The sequence below is a fragment of the Patagioenas fasciata genome, chromosome 20 (assembly GCF_037038585.1).
Source record: "Patagioenas fasciata isolate bPatFas1 chromosome 20, bPatFas1.hap1, whole genome shotgun sequence".
NCBI lineage: Eukaryota > Metazoa > Chordata > Aves > Columbiformes > Columbidae > Patagioenas > Patagioenas fasciata.
Genome location: NC_092539.1, coordinates 5,302,920 through 5,319,864, shown reverse-complemented (window position 1 = coordinate 5,319,864; position 16,945 = coordinate 5,302,920). Strand labels below are relative to the sequence as shown.

Below are 16,945 nucleotides of genomic sequence, written 5' to 3'. Positions count from 1 at the left end.
CATCAGCCGAGCCCCTCCGACTCTGTCATGCTTTGTAGTCCCGCCGCAGTGAGCCACAGATATAATCTATGGAACACAAACATGATTTTATAATAAGTTTTCTATGCAGCCAGGATAAAATGCCAAACAGAATCAGAAAACAATCAGTCAGTGAGACTCGGCGTTGCTGATGAGTGCGCGGCTCGTAACGGTTCAGTGGCCAGGAAGATTGAGGCTTTAAATACAGGCACCACCTGCCCTTCCAAACACCAGGATATTGGGGGTAGGAGGAGATGGGCAGTCAAGGGGATGAGGCACAGGGAAGTGGGAATACCCAGGACATCTCCTGCTGGGAGTTAAGTTAAAACAGGAGCAATATCAGAGCTGCAAAAAAGACACCTCGCTATGGTGCTGCTGCTTCTGCTATTCAGAGATCAGCAAATTCGCCAGCAGCTGAGCTTTGTGAGTAACAGTGAGAGGAACAGGGACAGGTCTGCTGCAGAGACGGAGTTTGAGATAAACATGCACTTACTGTGGAGACCTCTGGGTGATGCTCTTGCACAGGACCGTATAATTGATTCCTCCCACCGGAGGCAGTTTTAGGATGCCTCTCTCCCCCCCACCAGCCTTGCAACAGCCCTTCCCTGAACGAGTTGAAGTTTACATCAGGTTCTATGTCCTGCCGCAAGAATGCGATCTGTAGGACCCTAAATCTGTACCGCTCAGCACAATGCAACAGCTGGGAGAGAGAAAATAAAAAAGAAAAAAAGGGCTGGGAAGCATGAAGAGGGGAAGGAATTAGACCAAAGAGCAGGAGAAAGAAGGAAAATGGGTGCCTTGGTGTGGAGGGGAGAGCTAAAAAGCATCCTGCTGGTCTGAGCAGCAGCTCAACGCCCCTGGCAGCTTGCCCTGGTCCACGAGAGGGTCAGGCTGTACCCAGGGGGTAACTACCCAGCCCATCACTGGCCAGCCCACAACAAGGAGCAGACTTTGACCTGCCCCCTTGCTTCCTGACACTTGCTCAGGCACTGGGACTTGTGAGGTTTCCAGTACCAGGAAAGGTTGGGACCAGCTCCCTGCCAGCCTGCACAGATTTTTTTTAGTTGTTCCCTCCAGTACTCGTACGAGTTGGGGGATTCATACTGTTTTTTTTCCTGTCTTCTTTAAGCACTCCAAGCTCAAGTCATATTATTGTATAACTCACAACTTCCATTTAAAAAAATAAGACTAGGCTGCCTTTTAGGATTGCAAAGAAAAGTCAGAAAATATGAGTCTTTAAATTTCGAAACCCAGAAGGCAAATAAAAAGCGTGGCAGATATTGTTATTTTGTTCAGTAGATAAATATATACATATACATGTGCTTCGAAATTCTGGAGTCCAGTTCATTATTTCTGAGCAGAAGCTCAGCTGTGCAATAGCACATAAACCCTTATTCACCCCTATGCATTGGTTTAGCTGGCATAGGAGCTGGTGCTTTTGCTTTGCCCAGTCCTCACCTCCTGAAACTGCCATGAGGAGCAGTTTTCTCTTCAGCTTTTCTGTGGCATCTGGTCCTCTCAAACTAAGTGTCCAATACCTTGCCTCAGACAGAGCCTGACTTTAACTCAGCACAATCCAAAAAGACTATAGTGAAAGAAGGCAGCACAGGCAAAAGGGAAAGAATCAACCTCGTAGAAGCTGCCACTCAGACTCAGCAAAGGATTCGCGAGCCACGATAGAAGCACATAGCAAATACTTGCCAAGGCAAAATGAAAATTTGAGATATAAGAGCCCTTATGAAAGAACAGAAAGAAAGAAAAAGAGGAAAATAAAAATCCACACCTCCCCATACAGCTGACTTCTATTTCCCCCTAAACAGATCATGAATGGTGAGGCTATAAATCTTTGCAGCTGGGCTTATCCTGTCCTACATGAGAGAGCTTTGCATTCAGGAGCGGGGACTGTGTCCTTTGCATACAGGGCTCAGCTCCAGCCTCTGTCCCAAACCTGGAATTTTGAAGCTCACAGCCCAGAGACCCACTGGGCTTTGAGATTGTCCCTGTATGTGGGGCTGGATGGTTCCTACACTGAAGTTGAGGAGCTTTTGCTCTCAGTGTCTCCAAGAGCTGAACCTCACATCTGGACCTTAGGATGCGAGTGGATTTTGCTTTGTAGCTGAATTAAATTATTTGTGTGAACAGGTGATTATGTGGCTCTGTGTATGCTGCTGGGCAGTTTGCATGTACCAGTATTTCTGTGAAGTCCTTCCCTACACCATGCTCAGTGAGCTAAGGCAGCACTCTGCTGGGCCTTTTCCACTAAAACAGTCTCCTGTATCATCTGGCTATGGTATATTTATAAAACTGCAGGATTTCAGGCAGGGACAATCCGAAGGGATACAGGGACAACCCAAAGGGGTACAGCCTGGTGTTGCTGGAGGCATTAGATGTCTTCAACATTCTCTTGCAAACCATCTGGCACATTTTTCTTTGCTGATTTGAACACGAGAGAGTCGGCAATCAGCATGGTTTGTGTTTCATTAGATTGATTTGACAGCCTTTGGGGTCCTATTACTTTGTAGATGACGATGACCCCACCATCTACTTTAGCCCTTGCTGGTGAAATCCTTTGGCCGGCCTCTAGATCTGGGTTAATTTTGGTCATGGTTGTGCTGGATCTTTTCCTTGGAAAAGTTGTTCATCTCTTGCTGCCTTAGTTTCTCTGTCTATAGTGACATATTTCTTTACAAATGCTTTGAGATCTATGTACCAAAGTCACAAATAACAGCTAAAGGAAATGTGGCTCGTGATTGGGAAATTGCAAAGCACATACCTGAATAACCAAGTGCTTCACAGACAGCTCCCAGAAAACAAAAACTTTTGGATTCATTAGTCCCTGTTCCCTGGATAGGGCAGGACAAAAATAAAGCTTTTCCTTTATGAAATGTTGCAGAAAAAGCGTAGTTGTCTTTTTATTGCAGGCCACTTTGCAGCATGCAGAAAGATGGTCTGTATTCAGGAGTTTGTGAATTTTTATTTTATTGTAGTCTCTTTATTTCCTCCATCAAAACATGTCTGAGTTTGAAGTGGCATGACTAGGAATGAAAATTAAATACATGAAAACTGATTTTTGATGAAATGAGGTTTTGGAGCAACCAGGGAATGTTCAAGGCTTTCTCAGTTTGTGTTCAGATTTATGTTTTGCTGAAGAGAGATGTAGTCTGAGGAAATGGGTCACCTTTTTCCTAGAGAAAATTTCTTCAGTTTTACTGTAATTCTGCAATGTCACGGGCTTTTTGGGACAGGTTGGTTGTGGATTTTTTTTTTTTTTTAATCTTGAACAAAACACTAATGTCTCTGATTGTGGATGGCTTGAATTTTACTGCAGCTATGCTCTGGCAGCCTATTTTTTTGTTTTAGTCCCTCACCTCTTACCTTGTGCCCTTCGCTAGTGATTTCAAGCCCAGTTACCATCTGAATCCTGTACTGAGAGGGGACAGTCTCTGCGTGCGGCCACTGTGTGTGTCTCTGCTTGCTGGGTGTCACTGTTAAAAGAACAACCCTTGTCAAGTGGCCTGAAGGCATCAGCACAGCTTAGAAACCAAAGGGCTGTTGAGCCCCAGCTCTTGCACCTCCACCATGGACTTGTGAATGCTTTCTTCAAGACCCCTTGCGATGGCGTGGGTGATGAAGAATGCTAGTCCTCATCAAATCTCCTGGGTTACTCTGAGGCTGGTGGCCATGTGTTGGATGTAGGTACTCCTTTAGGACCGAGTAGTGATTGTTGCATCTCTGCAAGTCAGGATTTCCCTACATAATCTCTATCTCCTTCCATCTGAAGGATATTCCCTGGCAAGGAAGGGCATGGACTCTCTTCACTAAACCTGAACAAAAGCCCCTCAACTGGCCTGCAGCAAAAGATCTCTGATGGAAACAGGTGGCTTTGCCAACTGGCTGTCTTTAGGCATCCAAGCCGCCCACCAGCACCATCACTGGTGTCTCCATCAGCTGAGAATGACTCAGGGACAAGGTGGTGGGTGAGAGGGGACAGCTGACCCACCACCACCTGCTCTTGCTGAGCCCACAAGCTGGTACCTGTGCCCAGGTGGCTGTGACAGGACTGTCCTGAGGATGCTGCTGGATGTAGAAGGCAGGAGAGGCTTTGTATTTAAACGCCTCCTCCTGACAAGGTGAACTTGAGCCTTACCAAGTGAATAGCACAACTGACCAGAGGGAGGTGATGGGTCCATCTTCTGACAACAGTTCAAGTTTTGCAACATGGTTGCATGCTGCGTTGGAGAAGATTTTGTGCTTTTTGAGGAAAAAAAGACAAGGCTAAATTCCCAATACTCACTTTCCCAGTATTGGCAAATGCTGTGCTTAAGTTGCCAGTAGCGCAGCAGCCAGGTAGCATGAGAAATTTAGGTTCAAGTCCACATTTTTCATGTGTTTTTTCATATGAGTTAACTGTGAATCATAAGTAAAGAGCAAAGCTTGGAGCTGAGGTGATCAGCTTGCTACAGCTAAAATAAGGGGGAGAAAAAGCCTATAGTCCACACACCTGTATCTTCAAGAAATGAAGCAAGGATTGGGTGTCTCTATATTGTACATTCCAGTGCTTGGAACACAAGACCCCACAGCTTGTTAGAACATCTTCCTCAGTAGCTTAATAAACTATGGCTGGTTTAGGTAAATTTTTAGGAAGTGTTCTGCTCAGTTGCTGTTTCATTTCTATTGTTGATAATGTTTAAGCTGCAGTGTTAACAACGCTGGGAGCTCTTGCAGAGATGTCACTCTGGCTTCTGGCAGCGAGTATCAACCACTGTGTAAATGGTAGTGGCTTAGAAGTGCCATCATCCCAATGCTGAAAACAGCTGAAATGGTGTTAACAGTAATGGAAACTGTTTACAAGCAAGTCTCCAGGGTGGATGAGGCTTAAGTAGGCTGGTGTTGAAATGGGTATGTTTAAGTGCCCAAGGTGGGTGCTGTTTGCATTAAATCTGTGCAAAGGACATCATGGGGAAAGTTGAGGGGAATAAATGTCCCACAAACAGTTTGTGCTGTAACCTGATGCGTGTGATGAAAGGGAATTGTAGAAGTTGGCTCAGGTGAAATATGGGAACAGATCAATAGATGAAGGTAGCTGGTGAGCTGACTCTTTGCAGAAGTTTAGAAGTTATTACCTGTTAGTTGTGTGTAACTCAAAGGTGACCCTGTTCAGGTTGAAGGGGTAATAACCTACTCAGCTGTGTTTGCTTGTGATTATATTACTGTAATGGTAGCTATGTTTATATTTGAAGTCTGAGCTAGGAATCATAGCCACGTCCTGTCTATGGTCAAATTTAATAATAAGCAAACTTAATAATGAACAAATTTAATGACCTTTTAACTTGTACTTACCTTGCTGAATCACTCTGCTTTGACTTCCTAGTAATAAATTTATCCTAGCTTCATCTTTTTTTAAACAAATCAATCCTTTCAGTACCCCACAATTACATGTTGCCTCCAAAGTGACCCAAATGTAGTCCCACCCTAACAGAGAACACAAGACACAGTCATGTCTGTCTGACTGGGTTTTAATTTGGTGCTGGAACAATGTGTTTACCAAGATACTTTCAAGGTCACATGAAATACTGCTAAGTAATTTTCTTTCTTTTTGCTTCTTGCAAATGTCCTGTCATTCTGGACCTATTATTTATCCAACCCTCCTTCTACAAAAAAACAAAAAAGGCAAGCCATAAACTTCCAAGTTTTTAATCCTGTAACAATTTAAAACTTTTCAGAAAAAATAACAGAGAATTGAAAACAAAACTCTGCTTATAACAGGAAAATCTAACAAACTGAAATGGTGCTCAAAAAGGGAGGGTTAATTGAGGTTTCAGACACCTCAACCAACACCACGTACATGGCAAAATGCAGACCAAGGGAAAAACAACAGAAGCTTCTTCCACTGTCCTGTGGAGACAGGTGAAGGAGTAAGTAGTCTAAGAGTGCTGTTTTAATTCTGCCATATGATTCTTGTGAATGATGCAGACAGTGATGGTCTTCTCCTTGGGTTCAGTCCTATCCAGGTAAATGCCCCTTTAGGAATAAAACTGCTGCAGACAGCACAGCATTTATCAATAGATCAATAGTCAATTTATTTGTCATATTCACCTGCCAGCTGTCATATGTCAGCCTGTCTGCTTGCCTAGTTGTTATGCAAAATGCTGTCAGGCTTTCAGCTTAAGTGATTTCTTTTTCATATTCCTTTGGTATTAGATTTTTGTGGGTTTTTTTCTCTTTAAGTGGCAGAGCTCTGTTTAATTTGAAACTAGTTTGAATGTATGGACTGGAGTTTTCTTAAATAGATTAGGGGGGCTGAGTGCCAAACCCTCACAGGAAACTAACTCTTATAGGTCCCTTGAAAAGCTCAGCTTTGAAGAGTGACTTCTTCATGCTGGCCTAGACAAAGAGGCCAAGCTGCAGAGGAAAGGGCTGAAGGAACAGTGCACTGCCCAGCCTGGGGCTGTCTGGCATTTTGAGGGCACAGACTAGAAATAAAACATCACTGACCCCACCATAATCACAGATACCCTCTGCAGACTCACATTAAGCCACATCTGACAGTAAAAGATAAGCATTATAGTGCTGTTGTCGTGCTCGGATCCCGTCCCCATGGCATTGTTTGCAGAGTCAAGGGCTCACAGAAACCTGGAAGAGATATCGCCCTGAGGATTTAAGATAGCTATTACTTTGGGTAGCCCATGATAGGAACAATTAGGCTGAGACAAAACACAAAACAAAACAGAACCCCCAAACCAACTGCTGTGGTGTAGGAGCATCTGAGAGGATTCTGGAGGACTTTGGGCTATGTTCCTGATGCTGACACAAAATTTGTTTATACCTGGGCAGGGACTAAAATCTGTCTGTTTTGGATCACACTCACTCCAGCAGCTAATAACACTTCTTTGCAACATACATAGGGGTGTCCAGAAATGTTTGTCTTGATGATTGTGGGGCTGGTCCTGTTTGTTGCGTGTGCACCACGAGTGGGATGGACCAACTGCCCTGCAGCCGATAGATCCAGCAGCAGGACCAGTTGGGGTATTCTAGTTAGCATGATAGTTATCAGCTTTGTTCAGTGTCTTCCTGCACCGCTTTTTTTCCTTTTTCAAACAGACTTTGTCTCGATCATTGCTTAATGCATTTAATTTCTTTTTGGTCTCAAGCACCAGCCCCTGAGGTCTGTACTGAACTTCTTTCTTCACTTAATGTCTTTTTCTTGTCTTGACCATTTGAAGATGGGGGATTTTATTTGTTCTGATGGCCTCTCTCTTTCAGACTCCTCTGCCAGGCTAGAGATGCTCATGCCCTTGGATTCTCCCATCCTGTCTGCTGGTGCAGTGGGGGGTCTGGGTAATGTACCCACTCCAGACTTCTGATTTCAGCACTTTTCCCCCTTTTTTTGTTTCCCTAGATGGGTCATAGTGCTAATAAGCACTGAGACATCCCCAGTGACTCCCTCTGTCTGACGTGGTGGCCTTGATGGTGAGCTCATTAATGCAAACTCTGAAGGGGCAAATATTTTCTCAGATATAACCACATACAAATAAAATGCATCCCCTTACTGTGACAGGGTGGAAGGCCTGAAATATGCGTCTGCCTCCCCGAGGAGGTACTTCATCGTTCTATTTTCTCTCGCCTCCCTCCCCCTTTAGACATTAGCACTTCCTACCCCTTCCAGCCATCAGATGAGGAGGCTCTTCAGTGCTTTCAGCAGACATTAGAGAGCAGATTCCCTCCTCTGACCTGGCAGGCATTTTCCTGGGTATGCTCCACATTAGGGCTGTCTGTGCTGGCGAGACATTAGAGCACAAACAAGTGCCTCTCCAGCACTACTCAGACGTTAGGTCATAGTTTCTCCTTATCCCGTCTCTGCATCAGGGATCCAGGCTCTTCTCCCTCCTTGCTAAGAGGTTTATCATTCTTTGCGAATCCCTTAAAAGCTTCCCCACTGGCAGAAGTTCAGGTCCTTGCTCAGGATTTCCCCAAGGGTCAGAAGACTCTGTACTAATCCTGGCTGTATCATGGGGTGCTACCATAACCCTGGCCAAGTCTTTGCACTTGGAAAATGAGCAACAGCACAATATTTCTTTTATAAAGTGACTTGAGACCTGGAGAGGCCACACCTGTGCTTTCCAGGCAGTGGCATTGAGACTGTGGTGTCACTGATGCTTTTGAGAAGCAACAGTCGGTAAAATGGCATCCAAGAATTATTTCTGGGAGAAAAGATTTCAGTGCCCTTTTGCACACATCATCCACAAATGCAAGGCCTTTGTAGATCCTCCAAAGACTCACAGATTCAAAGATTCAGTGGTGAGTTTGCTTATCTAGTCCAGTGCCGTGGATTCAGTTTTGGTCAATAGCATCTTCTGCGGAAAATGCCAATAAGTCTAGTACTGAAAGCTAATAGGAAACATGTCCTTGGAGGTGTTTCTTCATTAATTTCAGGAGTTACAGGTTGGATAATTCCCTAAGGCTGGAGCTATACTGTTCATTGCGAATATATATGTATATATATATATTTATTATTTTTTTAATCACTTCAATAATTCTAAGTGATTTCACTAGGCATGTCCATTAGTGTTGAGTCTATTTTCCAAAATTGTACCATAATCTTGGCCTCAGGTGCATATTACAGCACACAGTTCTATAGGTTGCATGGGAGACTGCTAGTATTTAAAGAGTTAGTTTCAATGTAAAATATTCTGGAGCTGGGGAAGCCAAGTTTAAAACGTATTTGTGGTCATTAATCAGGAAGCTTAACAATACCACATCATTTAATGACCAATCCCAACCAATCAACAACATGCAAAGAAAGAATGCAGCCAAATATTATGCAAAACCTTAAAAAAAGCTTGAGAAATGTCACTGAGTAAATTCAAATAATGCATAAATTAGAGGGAATTGCAACTGGCTCATGGATATTCTATGAGCAGAAGATAAACATCTAAGCTAGTTGCATAAATTATTCATCATAACGTATTTGTTCAGCTTTTCTCATCAGCTACGAAAGCCACACAACCAAGCGTTTGGAGAGTATAATAGAACTGGGCTTTCTCCTCAATGATACGCCCTAGGAGCAGGAAGCCCTGGGGAGGGATGGTTTAGGCAAGAACTGAGTGGAAATCCACATCCACTATAAAGTTTTAGATGTGGGTTCTGCCAAGGGTTTGTCTACTGAATGAATGGTGACACAGCAGATATAAATGATGCTTTGTCTCCATTTCACATAGTACCTCCGAAGATACTAAGTACTGGACTTTTATGTTATTCTGGGACAGCAGAGCAAAAAACCTCTTCTAGTCCATACAGGGAATACATGGACATTGGTATTGGACTTATCTGCAGACATCTTTGGAGTCAATGGTCTGTTTCCTCCACTCCTGGTATTAAGATGGGGGTTTTTTTGGGTTGGGTTTGTTTGACCTTTTGACAGGTTTTTCTAGCAAAGACCAATGTTTCTGTGGATTTCAAGGTTTGACACTAATGACTCTTAGAATGTGGTTAGAGGGGTGTTCTGATTTAGCGTTTTTACTTGGCTTGTGAAAGCCTAGGAGCGACAAATGGGGCATTACCTCAGGTGTAAGGAGGTATTTTGAAGTAAAAAGCTGGCACTTCGCTGTTTTAATGAATGCAAGTGCTGTTAGGCAGCCTGGGGTGCTGTGATGGGCTGCAATCAAAATAAATGCAAGCATAATTGCATTAAGTAAAATAACCTAACACACTTAAAGTGGACTGGGAGTAGAATCAACCTTGGGGAAAAACAAAATCTGGTTTGTGATCCTTGCTTTGCAACTGACTTGCAGCATCTCCTAAATCTGTCTGCACATCAGGTTCTCTATGAGCAAAGTGGGCTTGCCGGTGCTGGTTGACACACACTGATAGAAAGTGCTGCATCAGTGCCAGGTATTGTCACTCCTATTATTTAAATGAAATTTTTGTCTTAAACACAAGTTACAGGAATAAGTGAATGGAAAGTGACAGAGAAGATTGTGACTTGATTATCTGAGAGATACCTTAAGATAGTGCAGGTGCATTGTAGGAGAGCAGTTATAAATAATATCCTTTCCTTTTAAGAAGGCCTTGCTCAATATTTTTCAAAGGACATTAATAGGTTTCTCATCTTTTAGGTGCTTCACTAGTGATGTATTACAGAGGCCTGATTTTTAGATGGCAGGTGTGCAAGGTTTTTCTCAAGGCATTTCCCTTTGTGTCATTTCAAAATGGATATCTGCAATAAAGAGCTGCTTTTGCAAACATTAACTTTATTTTTTTCCAGTTGCTATCAGTTTAAAAGAAGGGATTTGGAAATCACTTCATAGGTTTTAAAAAAATAAAGAAAATAAAAAAATAAAAACCCAAGCCTCCATTTTCATCATGGCCTCTGAATCAATCCTTTTAGATGGTTTATCAAGCATATTGTTTTTCAAAGTGATCTTTTTCAAAGGGTCTTTTGCTCCTGATGCTGAAAGATTAATATGTTTGGAGAAAGTGTGTTTCCTTCAGCCTCGCTTTGCAAAAGCGTTCCAGGAAGATTGCGGACAGGTGGATACAGCAATGATCGACTGGTCTAGCTCTACAGTTTGTCTAACTGACTGGCTCTTTTGCTGACAGAAACCAGAATTTGCTGCTTTATGGAGAGATGTAAGACCCCGAAGTGTGTGTGAGGGTGAAAGGACCAGCCTGATTTCTTTGTAGGGAAATGCAGCCTCTGCCAGACACATCTGGAGCCTCCCAAGCTGCCTCATCAGCTCAGCCCCTGATCCTTAACATGTGTCATTATTGTACAGTAATGTCTCACTTTTCCTTTTCTCCTCCCCTTTCCCTTCTGTCCAGCCTTGTGGCTTCACATGTGTATCCATGTGGGGATGTCCGACAGGATTGTCCCCTTCACCAGCCTCCTTCCCTGCCCTCGGTGGCTCTCTCTGCCCCTTCGGACTTGAAGCCTCACCCTTGTTGTATTCCTGTGCTGTCTCACAGGGAGTTTGCCCGTTGGAAGGTGAGGAACACAGCCATCGAGCGGAGGGACCTGCTCCACAATCCACTGCCCCTGATGCCTGAGTTTCAGAGGAGCATCCGCCTCCTGGGCAGGAGACCCACCACGCAGCAGTTCATCGATACCATCATCAAAAAATACGGCACCCACATCCTCATCTCTGCCACCCTGGGAGGTAGGTGGCAACCTGGGGTGGTTTTTGGTATGGGTGGTGGGGTGGTGAAGGTGCTGGAGAGCACCTGCAAACCCTGGTCGTGTTGCATGGAGGCTGGTCGGTAGTGCAGAGCCAGGCTGCAGCTCCCCCAGCTGAACCTCATCTCCTTGTCAGATGGTGTGAAAACCCCCGGAGTACAAATAGCCTTTGCAAATGAATTCACAGCACAAGGTGTGTGAGTTCGGCGTCTGTGATACGTGAGCACCTGTTCTTCTCCGACAACCATGTGGGTACCGGTGTGCGTCAAGATAAACATGCTCCATTTGGTTGGGGAGCCTGTCTGTCATTTCTGTGCCCCTGTCCTTGATTTGACACTAGAGGGTGTTGAGCCTTCTTTTTATTTTTTCAGAATGAAACCAAATGCAGAGGGGGAAAAAAACCCGTCCTTTCTTGCTAGAACTAGAGGAATTTTAAAGAGCTGCAGGAAAAGGGAGTTCAAGGAGCTGGGTAGCAGGGGAAGCGATGGACAGAAAGGCCTGTGCTGAATGCAAAGTGAAAGCAGTAACATGGAGTAGACTTCTGAAAAAACAGTAGTTAAGTAAAATTCAAGGTGTATCTGCAAGGACTGCAGAGAGGTTCGCATGTGCAAGCAGAATATGTCAGTGATGCCATAAGACAGAGGACTGTAGGGGCATTTATCCATGTGCATGCACTGCTATTGGTGCTGCATAATTTCAAACTCTGAGCATTGAAAATGGGGGCACGGGGGAAGTTGGAAATCAGCAGCTCTTCTGGTATTTGTTGCTGTTTTGTTTTTGTTTTTTGCCACCCTTTCTTGTACCATTTTTGCCATCTTTTACCCCTTTGGAGCATGCATTTAAATGCCTTTCTTTTGAGAAAGATTATCTGTAAGAGCGATTGTGTGGTGGTAAAGGGTTTTAATTTTAGTAGAGTTTGTTGTCATTGCTCCTTCTAATGTACCTGACCTCCAGTGTTGACACATTGTGAAGTTTGTAGTGAACTTTGAGGAATTTCTGGCCATCTGTCTGTTCTCAAAGCATTCTGCAGACGCTTGGATGAGATGTAGATGAGATTAGATGTGTGCATATGATTCATGCACAAATTAGGTGGCAGGTAAATTGGCATGGTTCCATTGAAGTCAAATGGCCTCTTGTGTGGCAAAAGTCCTTCAAAGAACCTCAGGCTGCTATTCCAGTCCAGGCATTCAAACTGTCTGCTCCATCAGCAAGAAATGTGAGAGAAAGCAGGTAGGAGTGACTGTCTGCATCAGTCCTTAATGAAGTCTGCACAAAGAAACTCATTTTTTACTGAGGAAATCACTTTTCAGGATCATATTTTACAGAGCCCAAGCCAGCCAAGTAAAAGTCCAGTAAGGTGTTGAGAGTTGGTTTTGTGGATTTACTTTTCTTTCCATCGATATGACTTTTTCTTCTTGCCACTCATGTCTGTGGAAATCAAAAATGAGAAGGACCTTTGGTAAAATATATTTTTAATTTTGCCTGGGTGAGGTTGTGAATTATTCACAGTGGCTTGTTTCTTCTCCTGATTTTACAACGCAACAATTTTAAATATGCAGAGGCTTGTAATGAGAACCGGTGTTGGAGAAGAGTACTAAATGCTCCATCAGCCTGGAGCATGGTGAGCAATGGTGGGGGAGAAAAGAAGGATTTATCTTGGTAATGGCAGTCCCAGAAAAAATGTAGATGTAGCTGGGCATGCATTATGCAAGGAGGACAGACTCTAATTGTGGTCTGTGGGCTAAACAAGACCACTGGGATATAAAAGCAGACATGTCCTGGTATCCTTGCTCTCCCAAGGCCTCAGATCTCAGAAAAGTTACAAGAATTCTGCTTTGGATTTACAGTGGTTTGTAAACTTAGCCTGATGTCTTATTAGGTTGCAAACAAGTGACAAGCACACAGGAAATTGTTTGGCTTTTAAATGCCAGCTGTTGCACGGACCCCAGGGGCCGGGTGATGGATCAGGCCAGCCCACCTGAATGCGGCAGCTATTTTCACACCTGGCCACATGGGGAACAGCTCTGGTGCCTTTCAACCTACAGAGCGGCTGGGTCCCCCAGGAGCCTAATAAAAACCAGCTCTGCTCCAGTTTAGTTCTGACAAAGGGATTGGCAAAGGGTCATTTTGAGGGCATCCATGCTCCAGGATGGAGCACACAGAGCTGAGAGCCAATTTGCAGGGAAAGCCCTGAAGGAAAGACAACTTTGGATATAGCATCTGCTTAATAAATGAGAAATTAAGACTTAATAATGCAGCAAAAGTCTATTAACCTCTCTTGATCTAAGAGTTGCTTTCTTGTGCACACTCTCTATGGGGATGCTGTGCTTTTCCAGGTCTGCACACATGTACACAGAACAGGTTGTCAGCTACATTATTTCTACTCAGCACCCTTCAGTCATTGGGACAGTATTTGTCCCTCGGGACAATCAAATATCCTCAATATCATCAAATACCTTGGGCTTTACTTTCCTGTTTTCTTCATCCTCCTCCCAGTGGAGGGGTCCAAACATCTCAGGGAGGAAAAATGACAGTTTTTGTGGGGAAATCAGTGATCTCCATTGCCCTAGAGCACAGATTTCTTCTGTCTGATGTCAAGGAGCCATCTCAGCTGCTCTTTGCCTGCTTCATGTTTGAGGACTCAAAGCTAAAGGTGGAGCTCCTGGTGAAAGAAACCAGCGTTGTTGCTCTCTGTCCGAGTGATCTCCAATCTCAGCATTCCTCTGCTGAAACTAACTGGTCTGGACTGAAAAGGTTCTGATTTTTGCACCTTGCCTGTTAAAAGGTGGCATGATATTTTTCCACAAAAAGCTGGGGTTTCTTCCAGTTACTGGTGGAACTGAAGAGTTGATACCTGGATCCCACAGGTTCCTCTAAGAACCGCAGCTAAGGGGAGAATTATCTTGGGTCTTCCCTCCCCTTTCACAGCCTTGTGAAATGGAGGCAAAACATCATTTATATTCGCTGTGTCTCCATGCTGGTAAATATTTCTGTTACATGAGAGATACAAAACTTTTGGCTCAAAACAAACACTTGCCAATTTACCCCAAGCCTCTTGGCTAATGCCATGCAGGCGAATGAGTTGCCTTGCAAAAATTCCCAAAGTCTGTCCTTCCTTCAGCTGTAAAACTGTAAAACCCACCTTGAAGATGACACCTGAAAGCGCAGTGACAGCGGCCAGGTGTCTGGTGTGCGGTGATTGCTTTTCTCGCACTAATCACAGTCATCTTATTGCCTTGTGCTTTGGCTGTTTGTTGTGTACACCTGTTGTGTCTCATCGGATACGTGGGTTTCAAGTCCTCGGGGACCGGAACCGTCTTTCTGCTGTTTGTGTGGATGGAGCTTGATGTGACAGAGCCTTGATCCCTGCTAGGGTCTCAACACAGAATAATGTTAACGGTGATATAGGAAATCAAAGCTGGTCATTTTCTGGGGAAGGTGTTTTTGTGAGAAGTGACAATGATGATATTGTTACTACAGTAACTTTGATCACTGTCAAAAGATAGCATGTTATTTTTAACAAAATATTAAAGCGACTAAGTTTTACGTGCCAAACTTCTCCACTTAGCTCCAGTGAAGCCAATTAAAAGATTTCAACTGATCAATTCTTTTGATGAAAAGCATCTTCTTTCTACCAGAAACCTCCATCTTTCATACCAAAGCCAAAGGCTCAACATTCAGCATATCAATTGCTTGAAAAACTGAAATCCAATGAAACTATCTTGATTTTCAGCCAGAATATTTTTGGTTTGTTTTTAGGTATTTGGCTTCCGGATAAAAGCTGGAAAACTTCCAGGGAAAGCAAAAGGGAGGGCTTTGTTTGTTTGTTTTGTTTTGAGTTGTTGTGGTTTTATTTGGTTTTGTTTGGTTTTTTGCATGTGTGCATTAAAATAAATTATTTGGAGAAATTGAATGATTTCAACTAATATGAATTTTTAAGAAAAGAGCTTGATCTCTTTTTAAAAAAGCCGAGGTGGGGGGGAGGGCAAAAATGCTGAAAAGGGAAATATTTCTTGACCTAAAATCTGGTGGTGGTTTTTTTCTTCTTTGACCATGCTATCGTTGCCGGAGGCAATGTATTCATCAGCGATGCATCTATCCAATCAGAAAAAGCACTATTTTTCTCATTAAAAGAGCTATGTAGAAATGGCACATTCTTACCCTGAGTATATATTTTCTTCATTTTTAAAAATCAGAACTTCAGACGTTAAGAATCCATGGTGATATTCTACCTTTTTATTCCTATAATGCCAGCTTTATGTTAAGAATGAACAGGATTTTAATCTGGCTCATGCAGCACAAATTGAACTTTCAGGTAAATATTACTTCTCAGCTTTGTGTCCTTTTCATATATCTTTTGTTAGATGCAGGTTTCTGCTAATGTTTAGGATGTTTGGTGCTATCAGGTCTTAACTACTTCACTCCCAGATTTGCTGTGATTACTGGCTTGAAATCACCTGTTATACCTTATCTTGCACAGTATTTTTCACTTTCCACTTAAGCTCACTAAATGAGACTCTAGGAGAGGGGAATAAAAAAAGGAGTAAGGGTGGTTGGTTTAACTTAATGTTCCCAATTTCTCTTTCCTCTGATTGCTGTTCTTCACTCAGCCCCCTGCCCTTTCCCTTTTATGTGGTCACTACAAGCTAGAGAGGTAGAACTAGCATTTGTTTGTCCTCTGTACTCACCTACGTACCGATGTCCTATTTGCAGCTTAAATCATCAATTGCTCCTTCTAGAAATCAGGTCAGGGAGAACTGCATAAAAGTGGCATCTCCTTTGGTCAGGTGTGGGTCATTCCTGCAGCACTGCCCACAGAGAAAAGCGTTCCTCAAGTGGGACACTGGTCTGAATGCTTTCCAGCAGTTGTGGTAAAGATGTGCTGGATAACAAATGTCCAAAACGCTATCTACTCTCTTCACTGGAGCTGATCTACAGGTGTGGTGGACCTGGCCTTTCTGGTTGAGTAGAGAAAGAGGCTCATATATACAACACCGAGGTTCTGGTGAGGAAGGTGGATTCATTTCAGAGTGCTTTAGGTGTCGGACTTTTCTTTCTTCAGGTGCAACATGTGATATCATCTTCCTGTGAAGATGACCCAACATGGCATCCTTTTGGGCCTTACAGAAATCCTTTCTTTCTGCTGCAGGAGAGGAGGCCCTGACCATGTACATGGACAAAAGCCGCCTCGACAGAAAGTCGGGAAATGCTACCCAGAGCGTTGAAGCGTTGCACCAGCTTGCTTCCTCCTACTTCGTAGACCGTGATGGCACCATGAGGAGACTCCATGAGATCCAGATCTCTACCGGAGCAATTAAGGTACTGTATCTTGCCTTGGGAAGACAATGAAGATTGTATGTCCATACAAATACTGTAGGGATTTTGGGTAGGGCTGATTTCCTGGGGTAGGTTGTTCTCTTATGGACCTTACTGAAGAATATATTTCCCCAGGGCCAGTAACATCTGGAAAGAGGTGGGTATTCAGTGTAATGGTTGTGCAGGAGAGGAGACTTCCACAATATGTGGCAGTGACCTCTGGAAGGGAGAGATGGAGCAGATAATCCAGATCAGAGATGAAGGCTGGAAGGGAAACCCCATGCAACCCAGAAGTATTTTCCTCTTGCAGGTGTAAGGCTGCTAAACATCTCTCAGATGAATTTACTACAAGAAAAGGTGAAAAACTCAGTGTGGCATTATTGAGGCATCTGGAATGAAATGGACTGAGAGACAGCTTGAGGGTTGCAGCAGGAAGGA

General features: G+C 43.6%; 1 protein-coding gene across 1 annotated transcript in view; it reads left to right on the top strand.

Annotated features, from left to right (window-relative positions):
- The window catches only part of BRINP1 (BMP/retinoic acid inducible neural specific 1), an 88,451-nt gene that overhangs the window by 45,510 nt on the left and 25,996 nt on the right, over positions 1-16,945 (top strand). Inside the window, exons 3-4 of the mRNA XM_065854066.2 lie at positions 10,984-11,174; positions 16,341-16,510. Of these exons, the coding sequence (XP_065710138.1) occupies positions 10,984-11,174; positions 16,341-16,510 (361 nt within the window). The remainder of the gene's footprint in view (positions 1-10,983; positions 11,175-16,340; positions 16,511-16,945) is intronic.